Raw genomic sequence first — 18165 nt, 5'->3', positions numbered from 1 at the left:
CACATATATATATATATATATATATATATATATATATACTATTTTTAAAAAATTTAATTGACTACAAGGCTACAAAAGTTTTTAATCATTTGAAGTATTAATTAAGAAAATAAAATAAACAATGTTAAATTAGATTCAAATGATGTTTTAATATAGATAATAAATATGAAATCTTTCTCCAATTCTTACATCTTATGGCTCGTGTTTGGCTCACTAAGTCAACTAGCTAAACAGGAACACTTTTTTTTAGCTCGAAATATAAAAGAACCGTACACAATTTACACCCGTATTGGCAACAACGACCATCTAATATATTATGGTATTTTTTTAAAAATTATTAATATAGATTAATCTCAACTATGATTTTGTAATTGTTATTTTGGAAGAAGTTATTAAAATAATTATTTAAATTATTACTATTTTTAATTATTATAATTATTACTATTTTTTAATTAACTTAATTATTAATATTATGAATGTGTTTATTAAAAAAAGAATTTCATAACTTATTTTAATGTTGACACTGAAGAGGGGCATTCACATTTTAAAATGACCGGATTCAGTACCATAATAATTGCGTTTATATAATAATACTTAAATTCAGTATTTCATTAATAACATTCTAACTACTATAGTAATAAATTTATTGTCTAGATTAGAAATTAATTAGAAGATTAAACTAATTTTTTTCTTAATCGTAGAACCTTAGGTTAAAGTTTGCCTAATTTTTTGTTTCATTATGTAACCTTTTTTCTCTTTAAAGTTATATTATTTTTATTTTTATAATTATGAGACGCGGTAGCATGTTCCTAACATCGTGTTATTTCACTATGTTACTTGATTTGTTCTTAAGTACAAAAATGATTATCTTATAATTTCTAATTCGATCCTATTATTCTCACAATCACAATTAGGGTTGTAGGCGAGCCAAGCTTGAGCGAGCACAAACTTGACTCGTGTTTGTGATTGCTTGTGACCAGTTTATTTGTGTTCGGCTTGATTTACACATCATTGTTCGTGTTTGACTCGAAATTGACCATTTTAAATTAATTAGAGAAAATAGATGTAAGGTGTTGGATTTGAACCTGCACCAATTTTGAACAATAAAATACACAAAATACATTAGTGAACTAGGTGAAATAATTTATACTTGGATATAAAAATATATAATATATTATTATAGAAATAATAATATTTTTATATAAATAATATATATAATTTATTTATTTCAAGCTAAAACTAGTCGAACATGATCGGACAAAGGATTGTTTGTCTTCTATTTGTTTATAATTCAAGCTTAAAAATTTATTTATGTATAACTTGTTTATTTAACAAATGATTCAAATATAAGTTGCTTACCAAACTGAACAAGTTAACCAGCTTTGTTGACAACCCTATATTTGACTATGAAAGAGAGTGTTTGTAACGATTACCAAATTTTTTTTTTGTAGTATAAGTTTATGTTGGGCATAACAATATCTTCTATGTAACGATTATTAATATTTGCCCATCATGATTGCATGAATCACTTGAATGATTGAAATATAGTTGGAGCATGAATTCTTAGCTTATGGATGAACTTGTTCATCCACTTTCTTCTTGGTAAGGAAATTTAATAAGATATCACATGATGAAAATTTCAATTATCTATCCACACTCATGGTTGAAACAACAAGACATGTACTTTGTACACCACCACCAACACAAGTATAATCCCAATTGCTATTAATATAGAGGCAAATTTAGGTTTATGCTTTTCCATTTAAGTGAAAAAAGTCTAAAAGTTCTTCTACTTGAAAATAAAAATTCAATTTTAAAATCTTACTTTTATGTAAAGATTATGCCTTAAGAAAACTTAAAAAGATTTAGTATTTCAAGGACTGAGAGAGAGCTCAAATCAAAAGGACTCGAGCTGATACACATAATGCATGGGTGTATCCTCCATTGTTTTCTTAGAAAGATCCTTATACAACAACGACTTTATTGATGAATGTACCAAAAAGGTATGGGGTTATAGAAATATAAGTCATGGCGGTCGTGTAATAACACAAGAACTCAAAAATAAAAGCTGCTCGAACATCTCTCTTCGAAGCAACGCCTTGGTCTTTTATGGTCCAGATATAGTAATTTCTTTATTTTAAATTGTTATTATGATCTTTGTTCGAACAAGAATCAAACATCTATTTTGAACCTAGTTCTACCATTATATGAGAAATTAGGGTCAACGGTGAAATATAATGCTAGAACCAAGTTCAAAATATTTGTTTCATCCAACTTGTTCCAACTAGCGTCAAACGTTAACTATGAGATTCAACGTTGTCTATTTTCAGACCAAATGTTTTCTTTCATCATGATGCATCATTAACAAATTTTATCATTTACATGAATCTTGAGGTAATTTTTTTAGCAAGAAAATTTATTCAAATTAAGTATCATCTAACGATCGAATTTCAGTAAATTTATGGTCTAACTGATGATCTTGACAAGACAAACCCAATGATATGCCTAAAGTGCTCCAATCTGAATTCGATCAAGCCCAGATCAAGCCATTGAACCACATTTGAAAGCTTTAGTTAGTTAACTGGAACTCTAAATTTGATATTTTCAAATCGAGCGTCTCAATGAGAGAAATCTAATGAGTACAACATCACTCAATTTTGAGGTCATTAAGGCCCTCCAAGTGATTTATTCATTTTGAAAGTTTTATTATGATCTTTGCCCGAACAAGAATTGAACATCTATTTTGAACTGAATTTCAGATACAACGATAGAATCAGGTTCAAAATATTAGTTTCCTCCTTGCTCAAATTAGGGTCAAACATCAACTATGAGATTCAAATTTTGTTTGTTTTCAAACCAAAAATTTTCTTTCATCAATTTTATATTATCATTTAAGACTGTCAATGTTGAAATGGATCGTGAAGAGACTATAATCCAAACGACAAAAATACATAGACACAAACCTTATGAAGAAGGTTAATGGTGAAGACATGTTAGAAAGGATCATTGTGAAGTTCCCAATATTAGGAAAAAAATTTGCGTAAGTCATTCAGACGCGAGCCGCGTCCGGATGACGGACACAGTACAACGGAGAAAAAAAACACATCGTCAGTGTATCGCATCTGTCATCCGGATGTAGCTCACGTTCGGACTACATACTTAAAATTTTGTCCAATATTAGAGACCAAGATTTATATCTCTGTTAAAAGGGAAGTTATTAGAATGCAGATTATGGTCAAACTAAAGCAATGCAATTTCCCTTTCAGGTAATATTTTAGTGAAAAAAACAAAGTTTATGTATTAGATATGTAAATATATTAGAATGGTGTGGCATGTATGTAAATCTTCCAATTCAGTGTTTTAAGGGAAAAAAACAAGAAGAGTTATTGAAGCAATCAAAATGCTTTCTTCGTCTTTATAGTCCTTAGGTTATATTTTTTAACTTATGATAACATCATGACTGTAAAGAATGAGAAGCTGATTAACTTTCTAATCAGCAACTTTGAAGTAGCATAAAAGCCACTTTGCCTGCGGTCTGCTACAACTAAAAGTGTTTCTTTAGTACATAGCTTTCTATGGTAGAGTACTGTAAAAGATAAGGTGCTGACTCATCTGGTTCCTGCTTTCCACTTATTTTCTAGCACAAAACGACAATCCGTAAAAGGTTAGAGTTGTTTAAAATGAAAATTGGTTTTTGAAAAAATGTATTTAAGAAAACATAATAGAAAATAAAATAACTATATACAATCTTTGACGTGTCGTCATAAAATTTTATCATTTTGCATGAGTCTCGAGACATTTTTAAGCAAAAGAAATTACAAATTAATAGTCATCTAGAGCTACGGTTTCAGCAAAATTATTGTCAAGTTGACCGTCTAGATAAGATGAATCCAGTGTTGGATAAGGTGGTGTATCTTGGTAATTACACACTCTGAAGATGATGTTATCAAAATGCCGCATTATAGATCTGGCAATAACTGCATATAACCACCATACTCAGAAGATGATGACTTTTCTTAATCTCCTAAGGTTTTCTATTCATTGTGCACAAGCAAGTGTTGTACTTGGTGTTAGGTATGACTCATATACTATAAATGAGACAGATGTTGGAGCGGAGCGGAGCCCACGAGTGGAGTAGAGCGAAAAGATCTGTCCAATCGAAGGAGTTTCATTATGTGGGTAAGGGGTGCGAGGGCAACACCCCCGTGGTTTGATATAGGTGTAATTTAAGTAATTACATATTGTACTTTAGGGTTATATATAGGTCATGTTTGTAACCCTAGGTGAGCCTCTGAGATTCTAAGAGTTGAATCTTGTATTATGTACTCTTTTCTGAATATTGAGAAGGAAGTCGTCACTCTACTCCCGAGGATGTAGGCATCTTTGCCGAACCTCGTAAATCTCTGTGTGTTCTTCTGGATTTATGTCGATTATAGTTTCTCTTCGCCTTAATTTCTCAACACTTGGTGTAGCATTATAATCCTTCTTTCTCAATTGGTGGATAAGGGTGTGTTTCTTGGTAATTACACACTCATAGTAAATTACTTTGACATGACTAGACTTTATAGTTTTTTATTAATTTTTGGGTTTCCTCCACGTAAAACATATTGGTATCTTCTCCTGATTTTCAATCATCTGTGTGTATGCTACATTTTTGTACAATGTTAAGATGTTAAATTATCACTCTATCGCCGTCAATCTTCCAGCACGCAAAAAATTTCAATGTGAATAAAAGAAGCAAAAGCCATGTGAAACCAAATAGAAATTTCTCACAAAATTGATAGTAAAAAAATTGAAGATATGAAGACATCATTTGATTTTATGTAATTGGGTTTTCTGCCTGTTGAATCCAAATCTGTCATATGAAGCATGCCCTAGTATCGAAGGGATGGGGAACTTGAGGGAGAAAAAGAAAGAGACAAGAAAGGAAAAAAATAAAATAACACGCATAAACTTGCCTCGCATGGGCAACTAGGGTATCCCGGAGCTCTTTGGCCCATTTCATATATAGAATATAGGGATTATAAGAGATGGGGAGAGAGATCCCCTTACAGAATATGAGTCTAGAGAAAAGAGCTAAAAGCCCCCCTCCTATCCCTTTATACATGATATGATTCCCCTTTTCATAGGAGATAGAGGAACAAAGTTTAAAATTACATGTGTGCCCATGCTTTAATGGGAGAGTAACATGTTATTATTATATTTTTATGGTCTTAGCTTTAATAGAGGAGTTGCGGGTCTTTATAATGTCTTTTTATTATCACCGTTTTAATAGAAAAGTTATAGATACTTGTGGTGTCTTTATATGGTCTCCCCTTTAATGGGAGAGTTATAGATCTTTATGGTATTTTTTTATATTCATAATCAATTTTTATCACATTTTTGTCATTTATCTTTTTATCTAGATTGTCAAATTATTTTGAAATACATGCAGACCATTTTTGGGTGTACATATTAAGTTCCCCAACTTTTTTGCTCCTTAATAGTTACATTTGTGATAAATACAAAATATTTTTAAAGCAAAAAACATGATTACATGAATCGTCGATGATACTCTTTATACAGTCGCTCACTGCACTCTGTTTTGTCATCTTTTGTGCTATATGCCAACTCTGAAGCATTTTCTTTGGTCGGTGTTGTGTTGAAGAATTTGTTTATGTTAATTTCGTTTTTTTGTGTTGACTAGCGACCCGACTCCTGAAAAAATTACCGGTCGTGATATCATCTAGTTCGATTCTTAGTTTTCACCCATCTCATTTATTAGGTTGAACCGTTGGTCGCTCCCTTATCCTAGAGTTTTTTTTATTCGCTCACCCTGGTAAGGGAATTTTTTATTTACTTACCTCAGAGGTGTGTCTTTTGCTTGCTTGCCCCAAAGAGGAGACTTTTTTGCTAACTTCTTGTTTGCTCGCTCAGAACTAATTTTCCTAAGTATCAATTGAACCTATACAACTTTAGAGAAATTTGTGTCCTAGCTTAAGATAAGTTGTAAAATAACACTCCCTTCATTTGTTGGATGAGATGCCACCCACTCGGGATTGATAGAGCGGTGCACAAGCATGGTTGGTTGGCTTGTTTTAACCGTTGGGAGCCGGCCATCTATTTTGCAGTACTCTTCTCTTAGCCAAAGCCACTTGGAAGATGACGGAAATGGTGTTTCCAGCTCTAGATCTGTTGTTACATGAACTTAATGCACTCCCTGTGAAGAGTGTCTTTCAGATGTATTTTTTTCTGTTTGGTAACATGTTTCATGCTTACAACACATTTTAGAATGTTGAATCCAAAATTATCCCAATGGGGGCGAATTGGGCTATCATTGGGCTATTTGACCCATTATATATATATATATATATATATATACATATATATAATATTAGGATTACAAAAGAAATGGAGAGGTATCTCTTACAGAAGATGGATCTAGAAAAAAGAGCCATAAGCCCCCTCCTCCCCCTTCATACATGGTATGATTCCTATATTTATAGGAGATAGAGGGATCAAGTCTAAAACTGCATGTTTATCTCTACTTTAATGGTGGAGTTTGGGTTATGATTATGTTTTTATGGTCCTCTCTTTAATAAAAGATTTACAATTCTTTATGGTGTCTTTTAATGGTCCTCACTTTAATAGGTGAGTTACAGGTTTTTATGGTATATTTTTATTGTCCCCGCTTTAATAGAGGACTTACAACCTACATGTCATTATGGAGCATTTTTATATTCATAATCAATTTTTGGCACGCTTTCATCATCTATCTTTTTATCTTGACCTTTAGATTGTCTTAAGATTCATGTAGATCATTTTTGGGTGCACACTGTCATTGTTAGCCTTCTTTTCTTGAGTGTGCTTTGCTTTACATCCATTCCAACCTGTTTTTCTCAAGGGATTCATATGCATGAATAACCATATCTTTCCTTGGACTCCTGATTACCCTTTTGCAACAAATGCGTGAAATTAGAGTTGTGCACAAACCTTTAAAATCAATTTCTATTATGATGAAGCTCTTTTATTTAGTTTTGTATTTCTTTTGAACCAAAAATGAGCATTATAATAATTTATAATATATTGTTTATAACTAATTATTTAATTAGCTATCAGGTTTAATCCTCAAATAACAAGTTTCAATTAGCTCAACTGGCAAAAAATTTGAAAGTTATTTTAATACCCTACGTTTGAAGTCCTTCTACTTTGAATTTATGTTTTAGTGCTCAAATTTTTCTAGAAAAGAAAATTGATCCTTAAATGAAATTTAAATGAGCATAACTCAATTGGTATGAGATGGAAATGATTGAAATATATGACCTAATGAGGTGGGGGCTTTAACTTATTAGTTCATATCAATCTTAAAGTCATAGGTTTTATCTCTGCTCCTCAGAGTTTTACTTATTGGAAAAGAAAAAAACTTGTATTCCATTTGACTCTTCTATCAAGGGTTTGCACTCTTCAGTCCTCTTATAATTAATAATTGATCATATATTTAGTTTATAAAATATATAGAATCATGGGTGGATCCAAAATGGTGCCATTAGAGGTCCTTGTCTACATAAGCTAACCCATAATTAAATAGTAAGATTTTTTAGAATTTTAATTCTACTATATACTATAAAAGAGATAGGGTGGTGCCCACTATTGTCACATCACTACATGCCACCCACTGGCAATAATGTCACACTGGCTACACTAGTGTGATGGTGTCTAAAAGATCACATAAGGTGAGGGCCTCTGAACCGCTATTGTTTGAGTCATCTGCGCACCCTTCATTCTCCTCAGACTTAAATGGCATTGCTCGTTGAGTTATTTTCAAAACTCAATTTAATATACTAAAGAGTTTTCTAAAAGAGTTTTCTAACTCCGATAAAAATCTCTCTCTCTCTCTCTCTCTCTCTCTCTCTCTCTCTCTCTCTCTCTGTGTGTGTGTGTGTGTGTGTGTGTGTGTGTGTGTGTGTCTGCTCGCATTCGTTTGTGTATCCTTCATAATGAGATCTTTGATTTTTAAGTGAAGAAGTTAAGAGGAATTGAGAAGACTTATTAAAGGGTGAGAAGTAGAAAGAAATATAAAAAAATTACAAGTTGTATATTTCCAAGGGTTCAAAAAATGATCATGATGATGAAATATTGATTTTCCCTAAGCAAGATGACTGACATAGTAAATAGAAAATGACCAAAAATGTTGTTAGTCAATCTACGAGTGTCTGACAACATTAGAAGAAGTTCCAACTATATGGTTTAGTTGGGAGATTTAGACAAGGATTGTTAGTGTAATAACAACACTTATCAATATAGTCAGTAATCCGGGTAATAGCCGTAAATCCTAATAGTTAGGCAAAGACTTAAATGGTCATGGAAAAGTACCATTCTTTATTTAATTGGACATTACCTGACTCCTCTTTTTCACCTGTGTTGAATAGAGCCAAAATTTCAACCTTCACATAAACTAATTGCAAGAAGCATTCATTGATAGTCCCACAACTTCGAGGCATATTTTAACATTTAGTCAACAAATATTTTTTGAAAAATATTATAAATTATTTATTTCATAATTTAATTGAGTATAGTTAGAAATAAACCTTGGCTTGAAGTTCTAAAAAACTCACTCATTATATATATATATATATATTATTTCTGTCGGAGAAAATAACCATTTCTCACTCTTTAAATAGGAAAATATTTAAGATATACGCAGCTCTGCGTACATCAGGGGTTATTCAGGGGGTACTAGAAGAGTTCTATCATAGCCTATATTAGTTTTTATTTAAATAGTTTGGAGACTAAATCCGTCTTTTACATAGTATGGTATAATTTTGGCTCTTTACAAATAAACGAGGATCATTTTGCCCATTTTCTCTATTGCTTGTTTTATCAATGAAAATAAAACCATAATTATTCAGAAATATTTTCCATCCAAGAAAAGCCTTGAGAAAAAAAAAATTTAAAAGCTAATGACGACGAATTAGGCGTCTCCATCTTCAAAAAACATATCAAAATGATGACATGTTTCGTAACGTTTTCTGGTCCCAAGTGTTTGCACAAATTTTGAAGAACAGAAAAAGGAAGGAATAGGAAAAAAGGTAGAGCATTGGTGTCCCAATTCCACATCATATGTAGGTGAGAATCAATAGTTACACATCAGATGGGACCAAGTCTGCAACTTATCTCAAACAGTGGCAGCCCACCATATTTGACTATTTCTTTTTCTAACTTGGGCTTAAATTGGAAGATAACAATATAAGATATGTTCCTAAAAGTGATATAGCCACGAATCTTGAACTTTACTTTGCATTTTGTGATTTTATTATGCTTAATTGGACTATGCTTGTTATGTTGTAGAGTAATGTGAATGATTCCTTGATAAAATTAAGTTAAGATTGTTATTCAAAATATCATAAGATCATAAGTGTGAGACATCTTAAGTAGAATAAAGCTATGTTGAGGCGTGTTTTGGTGTAACAATTAAAATTTTAACAATGGTTGGCACTGTTACAATAAGAGTTATGATTATTTAATAAATACTGTTACAGCATTGAAATTGAACCCCTAAACTTCATATATTTTCTTATGATGAAAGGATATTGTGGGAATTATTCTCTTATGGCATCTTCACATAAGCCTTTATTCCTGAATATGACTTGGAAACATGTAATGCTGACACGGAAAGCCACTTAACTCCTTTGTAAAATATTTGCATCTTTCCGGTTGCTTAACCGCCCAGATTCTTCCAACACTGACAAATTTTGCATTCAGGTTTCTTCTTTCTATAAATCGGCATCAATCAATGGACTTTGATGCAAAGAACACACCTTGGAATTCTCAACTAGTTGAAGCTGTAGACGCAGCAGTGATTCAGAATGAAGAACCAAATCCAAGGATCAGTCATGGGTTTTCCTGTTAGATCTGTGACAGTGAAAGCTTCCATTCATGAACCAATTGTTGCATACAGTAGGCCTGCACAATACGGCGCATCTCACTTCAAGCAGAGTAATCATCATATATCTCATATTGATTTCGTAGCAATTTTAATGTTAAGTGTAGCTGAAAGATCTGATTTTGCAGAGAAATTGGACTCCATCATTGATCTGATAAACAAGTTCAGAAGAAAAGCTGATAATCTTGCACAGGGGATCAGAGATCATGGTAATTAACATATGAGTGTTATACTTTCAAATATGTTATCTGGGATGAGAGAACATCATTCCAGCTCAAAGAAAAATATTATAGCTTTGTAATTATCTAACTTCATAGCATGTAAAAATTTTCAGTAAGCTTGGGACCAGGAGTCTCTGAAACAGTGAAAGGGAAGTTGAAGTTAGGCACAAGGATTCTTCAAGCTGGAGGAATTGATAGGGTATTTAAGAAAAGTTTCGCCATTGTTGAAGATGAAAAGCTGATTAAGGCATTCCAGTGCCTTCTCTCAACCACAGCTGGTCCCATTCCAGGACTCCTCTTCATTTCAACAGAGAAAATAGCCTTCCTCAGCGACCGATCTCTGGTCTTCAGATCACCGGAAGGAACTGTTGCCAGGATTCCTTACAAGGTTATTAATTCTCTTCATTTCAGTAGCATTGTTGCAGTAAATTTTGCTCTACTTTTACTGAGTTTGGGTTAGAACTTTGTGCAGGTATTGATTCCGCTAAGAAAGATAAAAAGTGCAAATAAAAGTGAAGATTCTAGCAAGCCGAATCAAAAGTATATTCAGATTGAAACCATTGATGAGTTCGAGTTTTGGTTCATGGGTTTTGTTTTTTATCAGAGATCGCTTAAGAATTTGAAGCAAGTGATATCAGAATCACAAATGAGCCTTCTGAAGCGAGATGGATGAAGATTAAGGTTATGATATATGTAGATAAAAACAGTGAAATTGCGTTAAGAAAATTTTGTTATAAATGATAAGATTGCCACCTATTTACGGCAATCCGCTTGTACCACTAAGTTTTTTGAGTTCTCATCATGATTTGTACAGATTTATAACAGTACTGCAAGGAATTGTCTTTGGGAAATGGTAGCCTGTGTTTTCTTTTTTTCCTTTTTTGTTAGTTTTTTTTCATTTAAGTACTGTTATGATCTGAGTGACTTTATTGACTGCATTAAGCTTGAAGTTTACTTGGTTGGAGTTTTAAGGTTTGGTTTCGTTGTGTTTCTCGTGTTTGTTGGAGAACTAAGGAAGTATCAATATGATGAATCAAAAAAAAAAGGAAATTTTGCATACATACCACTTAGTTCCTATGTTTTTACACAAGTAATAGCTAAACTACAATTTTTACGTATGTGCCACCTTATCTGTGTATTTCATTTCTTAAAAGAAAATAAAGGTGATTTTCATGTGATCTGAAGGATTTGGGTGGTATAAATGTAAAAAAATAAATTTAGCTGTTGGATATGTAAATACATAGGAAGTGGGTGGTATGTAAGCAAATGGCCCATCAAAAAAGAAATGAGGAATTGTTTTCAGCAATTAAGAGGAGGTTAACAAGCTGTTATATGAAAGTTGATAGATCAACTTCAAATTTCTGTTCTAAATGCAGATCTTGACAGGAATTTATACAAAAAAGAAATAAATAAATAATAATAAAACACAATTTTTTGATCAAACAAGATACATAGGTTTTGCTGTATCTTTCTGCGGCTATAAAATAGTTTTTTTGAAAAAAAAAAACAAACAAGAAAACGAAGCTGCTCTAGGGCAATAAAGGTCGCCAACGGTACAATAGTCAGATAAATCGGGCTAAGTTAAGGTTGAGTTATCTTCACCTAATTACTATTTTAACTCGATTGAGACTAATAGCACTAAAGCCTTAATCTGACTTTATGCTGCCTGATTATCATAACAAATGCATTATCCTAATTAAATCTCAATTCAAGCCTATATATTAGAATTATTAAGCTAATTATTGTTGCGGTTATTATTAACTTTTATTTGCTTCCTTTATTTTCCATGTCCATATTTAAGGATTTCTTAGTTGGTCTGTTTTTGAATTTATATATTTCCTTTCTTAGATCTTGTAATATATATTTATACACCTTTCAATCAATGAAAGTATTAAGTTCTATTCTCCAAAGTTGACATGATATCAAAGTTATTCTTCTAACCCTAAGACCTTCTACCCTTGTTGTTGGCCCCCTGCAGGCCCTTCCTTGTAGGATTTTTGCCGCCAGCTAAGCAGCAGGATCTCCTGCCTCCATATTTAGCGCCTCTACCCTGCAATCCTAGCGCTAGATTCAGCGCCTTGCGATCCTAGCACCTCTACTCTGCCACTCTTGCGATTTTAGCACCTCTACCAGATTTAGTGCAACGTTTTTACCTTGTTATGGCCCGGTTCCGTCCAGGTGATCAACCTCATGATATTGTTCATTTATGTGAGGAAATCTTATTTCATGAAAAATCAAAAAATATTCGGTTGTGGTCCAAAGCAATGTTGAAGCCGAGTTTCGCTCTATATCCTTAAGTATATGTAAGGCTTTCTAGTTACGTATCATGCTTTATGAATTGCATGTCGTTCTCTGCTCCTCTCCAGCTATTCTGTAATAATAAAGCTGTCATTAGTGTTGCCCATAATTCGATCCCGCATGATTGGGCAAAACATGTCCAGATTGAAAAACACTTCATTAAAAAAAACTCGATTCAAAGGAGATTTGTATTCTAATTGTCCAATTCAATGGTCAATTAACATATATCCTTACCAATAATCTTTCTCGGTTATTGTACGATAACTTGAAATCCAAATTTAACATGATGAACTTTCATGCTTCAACTTGAAGAGGAATATTACAATTATTAGCTTAGTTATATGATTACTACTGCAATTATTATTAACTTCTATTTCCATCTTTTATTTTTAGTTTCCATGTTTATGCATTTCCTAGCTAATTTATTCCTAAATTTCTGTGTTTTCTTTTATTCAAGTCTTCTAATACATATTTATACCCATTTTCCTATCAATGAAAATATAAAGTTCTATTCTTAAAAGTTAACAATATATATATATATATGCATTTCTAGCAACAGCAAAATTAGCGATGAAACCAACAAATTTATCAGTTTAAGCATTTTTAAACATCAAGAAGCTATGCATTTAAACGGTTTCTATTTTATAGAATGTCGATTCCTAGTTTGAACCAATCAAATAACGGAGCTTCAAGGCTCGAACCTTCTGACATCAGGAACGTAAGGCTAGCTAAACCTAGGGCTTCGGCATGTCTTTGTATGATTAGCTTCTGTTCACAAAAAATAAAAATAAAAAAAAATCAAAAATTCCGGCAGAGCCAATTTGACTGCCGAGAAGGAAAAATGGTTAATTGATAGTTTTTACGATACATTTAAAAAAAAAATGTAAATTCCAGTTAGTGGTTTCTTTATGAAGAGTCTTCGCCGCATGGCAGAACGCAGTCCTCAAAAAAGCTGGTGAGCTGCGAAGAATAGAGATGCGGATGGTTTCTGAAATGGTCCACATGAGGTGAATTCCCAAAATTACATGCCCTGACCACATGGCCTGCTCTTCTTTGCTTCTCCACAAATGATTCGACGCATTTGGCTGGAATAACCCTATCAGCAGAGCTGTAGATGTATAATTGTGGGCAATTGGGCTGCTCCGTGGATAAAACTTTCAACACATCAGTTAACCTCCTGGTAAAAGTGCAAAAAAAAGGTAATTGTCAGAATGTTGAAATCAACTTTGGCAATGAAGCTGATGTTTTATTATTATTATTTTACTTGGATTACCATAGAGAGGGAGTTTTTGAAGAAACCAGGATAGGTTTAAGAACCATTTGGTTCCACCGAGGCTATGGAAGGAGGAAAAAAAAATAACTTTTTGAGAAAAATATCAAGATGATCTCCCTTGATTCTTTGAAGGGTCCCATTTAATCACAGATTCTATAAAAATTTTAAGTTAGTACTTATATTCTTTTAATATGAGTTGAAACCATCAAGTTTCAACGCCTATTAAAAGAGTAGGAAGACCTAATTTAACGCTTATAAAAAGATGTGAGACTAAAATGGCCCCCTATAAATAATTAGGGTATTATATTTGCACTTTTCTTATAATTTTTAGAAGTAGAGAGACGGGAAAGTAAATCCTTCTTCCAGCAAAATTAGCAGTGTGCCACTGACAAAAAAAGGAGCCAAAACGTGTCCTAAGGCAATACTAAAGTGGTAACAAAGCAAAATATGGAAAAAGTAGACATTTGGAATGAGAGCTATGATCCCCAAACCCAAAATTGTTGAAAATGTGATCAAGCTGATGAAGTTGTCACCATTCACTAATCCCACTAATCCAATTCATTTTGATAGTTGAGATTTCCTTTTTCATAGCTATAATCCAATTCATTTTGATAGTTGAGATTGCCTTTTTCATAGCTATAATGGTTTTGACAAAAAAAGCAAGCAAATTATTCAAAAAAATCGCCATGGGGTAAAGGTTACTACAAAAGCAATTGCTATGAAACACTAATGAGACGAAAACATAACATGCTAAGATCACCTACCATTTATGGAAGTGGCTGAGAATATATCTCCTAGGATTATTACTATGTTGTAAATAGTGACAATGATTTGCTTGTTAAAATTTATACTTACATATAAGAAAGTATATGAGAAATGAAATAATGACAGCCAAAGAAAGAGCTGCCGCATGCTTGCCATGGATAAACAAATGGGGCATTTAGATACATAGCACACAATTCTAATGTATTCCCTAAACAAATTTCGCTGGTATTAGAGAGCTGGCTGGTTCTCGCCTTCATGTGACATCATTATGCTAACCTTTCTGCAAAATTTATTATGTATGTTTTTTCTATTTGCACCAAGTTTCCATTAAAATGTATTCAACTTAAAAATCATACGAATTAAAATTATTTACATTTAAGGCGCAAAACATCAAGTTTGTGACTGTTACCTGTTAATAGTAGGAAGATTCAGCACCACGTTAAAACATTTCTCCAAAGCAGTTAACATAGCAACTTCGAGAACTGCAGGTTTGGGCTGTTCCAAAGAATTAACGGCCATTGCCACACCCATTTCAGAAATATTAGGATCTGGCATTACTTTGGCAGCTACGCTTTGCTTTTTTAAAAAGGCAGCAGAGAATCCGGAAGCCCAAACCTAAACAATTTGAAAGAATTAGATATTAAAATCTTACAAAAATGGCATGTAAAAATTTTATTTTCATAAATACTCTGATATAAAATGATGGCAGATAAGATCGTGATCAAGCATGACCAACTTAGAAAAAAACAATTTAATAATTGAGACAGGCCATCTACCATTATTTTCCATTTGCTATTGTTGAATGCTACACGAGGCGTTAAATCTATCATGCATAATTACTTTGAAATGAATTCCATTCATGCTACATAAGACTTGTTCATTTTTTTTCTTTCCAATCTTTGCTGCGAACTGTATCTCCCAGTCTGATAGTCTCTACAATATAAACATTCAAAACACCCAAGGTGACTTTTCACCGTCTTATGTTCAATAAATGGTAAACTTATGGCATCATCCCTCTAATAAAATTACTCTTTAATTTATAATTTCTAATTTTGTCACACAACATCTCCAACATATTATCTAATACTCCTAAAGCACTTCTCCATTATTAATTACTTTATCTTAACTATAGAACTTATATCCTAAATCCTAATTTATATAGTCATTGTTCTATATAATAGATCGATGATACTTCAACCTATCAAGCCTAGATGCCGTTTTATCCTGCCACTAATTATCATTATAAGAACCACTATAATTGCATACCATAGCCAATTTTTTATTCTATTAATTCTAACTCATTTAACTTCTAAAAGTTTCTCCATTATCTCAACTTTCCATTTATTTGAGCAACTGCGTAACCAATTATAACTATTTTATTTGTAAATACCATAGCTAAGGAACCTACCACCTAATAATCCAATGATACTCACTAAAAATAAGTTAAATAGCCAACATTGTACACAAGCATTTCAAACCTTCAGAAGAAAAACTTGTGAATATTGAAAAGGAAAGTGAATATTAAGAATTCATAGAACAATTTCTCAAATTAAGAAAAACAAAGAGCAACCGAATGTTAAAGACTCCAATTAAGAGAGCCAAATAAACTTGCTAGGGAAAAAAGACATTTCAACCAAAAAAACTTGAATCAGAGTAGAACATTAACAATACCTGTGGGTCAGGGGCAGCCACAGGGGCAGAGTCCACAACACAACCCTTGATCTTCCCTATTACAGAAGGATCTTGCTTCTGAAACTTTTCAATAAGAACTCCATATCTGCCAAGATAAATTTTCCAGTCAAACTATATAATCTGCTATCAAAGAAGACTACATGTATAGGATGAAACCAGGAACATACATTAGCCAGCCTGTGTTACTGAACGTGTGGAAAACCAAGTTCTTCCCACTTTCCTCCTCAACCCAATCAGCCAAATGGTTTGCAAGATTTTCCACATCTATTTCAGCTTTCCCACCAGCTTTGTAGCTAATAATTTCAGACATAGGAAAAGTGAAGGTCACAGCATGAAATCCCCTGGATGTGTACCAGTCAGCATATCTTTTCAGGTGCTTTTGCTTTGCACCCAACCACCCCAACAAAACCACAACTGTCTGCGACATTGCAGAAGAGCAATTAGATTTCCCTAACATCCCATCGGCATTAGGGTTCGGAAGATGCCATCGGTAAAGAACATCTGAAGACGAGTAAGTTGTTCGAGGACTAAACTCGCGATTCTTATATAGATTGGTTAGCTTCGCATAATGGTAAATATCAAGAAGTGCCGGTGGCGAAGCAAACATGGATGAGGAACCAAACATGAAATCAGATGAACGAGAAATGCCCGAATTGACCGGTGGCCAAGCCTTAGACAGAAAAGAGAGACCCTCTGAGCTCCTTAGATTTAAGATTGCAGAAGCCGGTGAGTCGGACATCTCTGAAGAGCTGGGAACGGAGAGAGAATTAGCATCTGAAGACTTGAGACCGGTAAATCGTTCAGGGATATAGTCGGAGGACACGGCAGCGAAGACAACCGCGGCCATCGCCGATAGAGGCCGTTGAAAGTTTCCATAAAATGAAGCCATGATGACGAAACAGAACAAATTCTTCAAGAAGAACAAGAAGTAATGCAATTGCTTGAGAGATTCTTGTCGCACGAGCTGCAATGGATGCGTAGAGATAGTCTATAAAAACGTTTTAAAGTTTGAACAGAACAGAGAGAATTCTGTATTCATATTTAAAGACATACTCCCAAGAAAAATAGGATAACGAAGGCAACGTGTTGAAACTGGGCTCGCAGTCAAAAGAGGTTGACAGCGCCGCCCAGCTTCCGCGGAGACCAAGTCCTCTCCTCTCTACCTGAGATAAAGAACGCAGAGATAAGAAACGGGAGAAGAACTTGCATAGCGAAAATCATACAAGGAAACAGACCAACGAGAAAAAGAAAGCGCGCCGACGGATCAATAGGTTCACAAAAATCACAGCCCCTAATATCGATTAGGGTTTCAAAATTTTCATCTTCAACCTCGCCGATTGCTGTTTCTAGAACGAATTAGTCCAGTATTTGAAAGGGATTGCAACGTGAAACATATGGCTCATATTTGCCAATAGAATCAAACCGTTAAAAGATTATGGAACAAAAACATGGCAAATGGCAATCAACGAGAGAAGGAAGGATGAACAGAACAAGAAAAAAAACATTAAAAATAAACCCTAAGCAATCACATCAAGTAAGAATAAAAAAATTTTCGATGAAGGAACGAAAGCAAGCCGAGGGATTCAGGGAAATCTTATGGCCCTGGGACATGTTGACCAAACTAACCTCAAGCACTCAAAGCCGAGAAGAGGACGATTCTCTGCAGGGCTTCGCTGAGAAAGCGCCAATCAAAAGTTTTTTTTTTCCTTAAAAAACAAAAATAAAATAAATCGAATTATAGCTTTCTAGGCTTCTAGCTGTTGGAAACGCGTGCCCGCCTTTGCCCGTTGCGTCGAGTTAACGGTGATTCTAAATAAAGGTTCGAACAAAGCTTTATGCTTTTGAGATCCTAAAGAATATGCTCGCGGAAGTCCCGCAATCCAGGAAACGCTAGTGGACGGTCGAATTTTATGAATATGACGCGATTGTGAATACTAGGCGTATTAGCCGGACGCGTTGCCCGCCCCCCACACACACAAATATATATATATATA

At 33.6% G+C, this 18165-nt stretch overlaps 2 protein-coding genes across 3 annotated transcripts; one reads left to right on the top strand and one right to left on the bottom strand.

Annotated features, from left to right (window-relative positions):
* Nucleotides 1-9473: 9473 nt before the first annotated feature.
* On the top strand, nt 9474-11300 carry LOC110033863 (putative GEM-like protein 8). The gene is made up of 4 exons (XM_020738004.1): nt 9474-9975; nt 10051-10131; nt 10257-10531; nt 10616-11300. Exons 1-4 carry the CDS (start codon nt 9846-9848, stop codon nt 10814-10816), a joined length of 687 nt encoding a protein of 228 aa, XP_020593663.1. The 5' UTR covers nt 9474-9845; the 3' UTR covers nt 10817-11300.
* A 1773-nt stretch (nt 11301-13073) lies between these two features.
* LOC110033862 (transmembrane protein 53-B) lies at nt 13074-18032 on the bottom strand. Of its 2 annotated transcripts, none has more exons than XM_020738002.1 (6): nt 17798-18032; nt 17225-17334; nt 16339-17135; nt 16151-16256; nt 14889-15094; nt 13074-13618 (listed from the first exon to the last, which is right to left on the bottom strand). In XM_020738002.1, the coding sequence occupies exons 3-6, from the start codon at nt 17058-17060 to the stop codon at nt 13348-13350; spliced, it is 1305 nt and encodes a 434-aa protein (XP_020593661.1). In that variant the 5' UTR covers nt 17061-17135; nt 17225-17334; nt 17798-18032; the 3' UTR covers nt 13074-13347. The 2 variants fall into 2 exon arrangements, with proteins under 2 accessions (XP_020593661.1, XP_020593662.1); XM_020738003.1 differs by lacking the exon at nt 17798-18032 and adding an exon at nt 17407-17784.
* Between the last annotated feature and the right edge of the window lie 133 nt (nt 18033-18165).

This window comes from Phalaenopsis equestris, unplaced genomic scaffold, assembly GCF_001263595.1.
Source record: "Phalaenopsis equestris unplaced genomic scaffold, ASM126359v1 Scaffold001307, whole genome shotgun sequence".
Lineage (NCBI taxonomy): Eukaryota > Viridiplantae > Streptophyta > Magnoliopsida > Asparagales > Orchidaceae > Phalaenopsis > Phalaenopsis equestris.
This window is presented reverse-complemented; position numbering and strand designations above follow the sequence as displayed.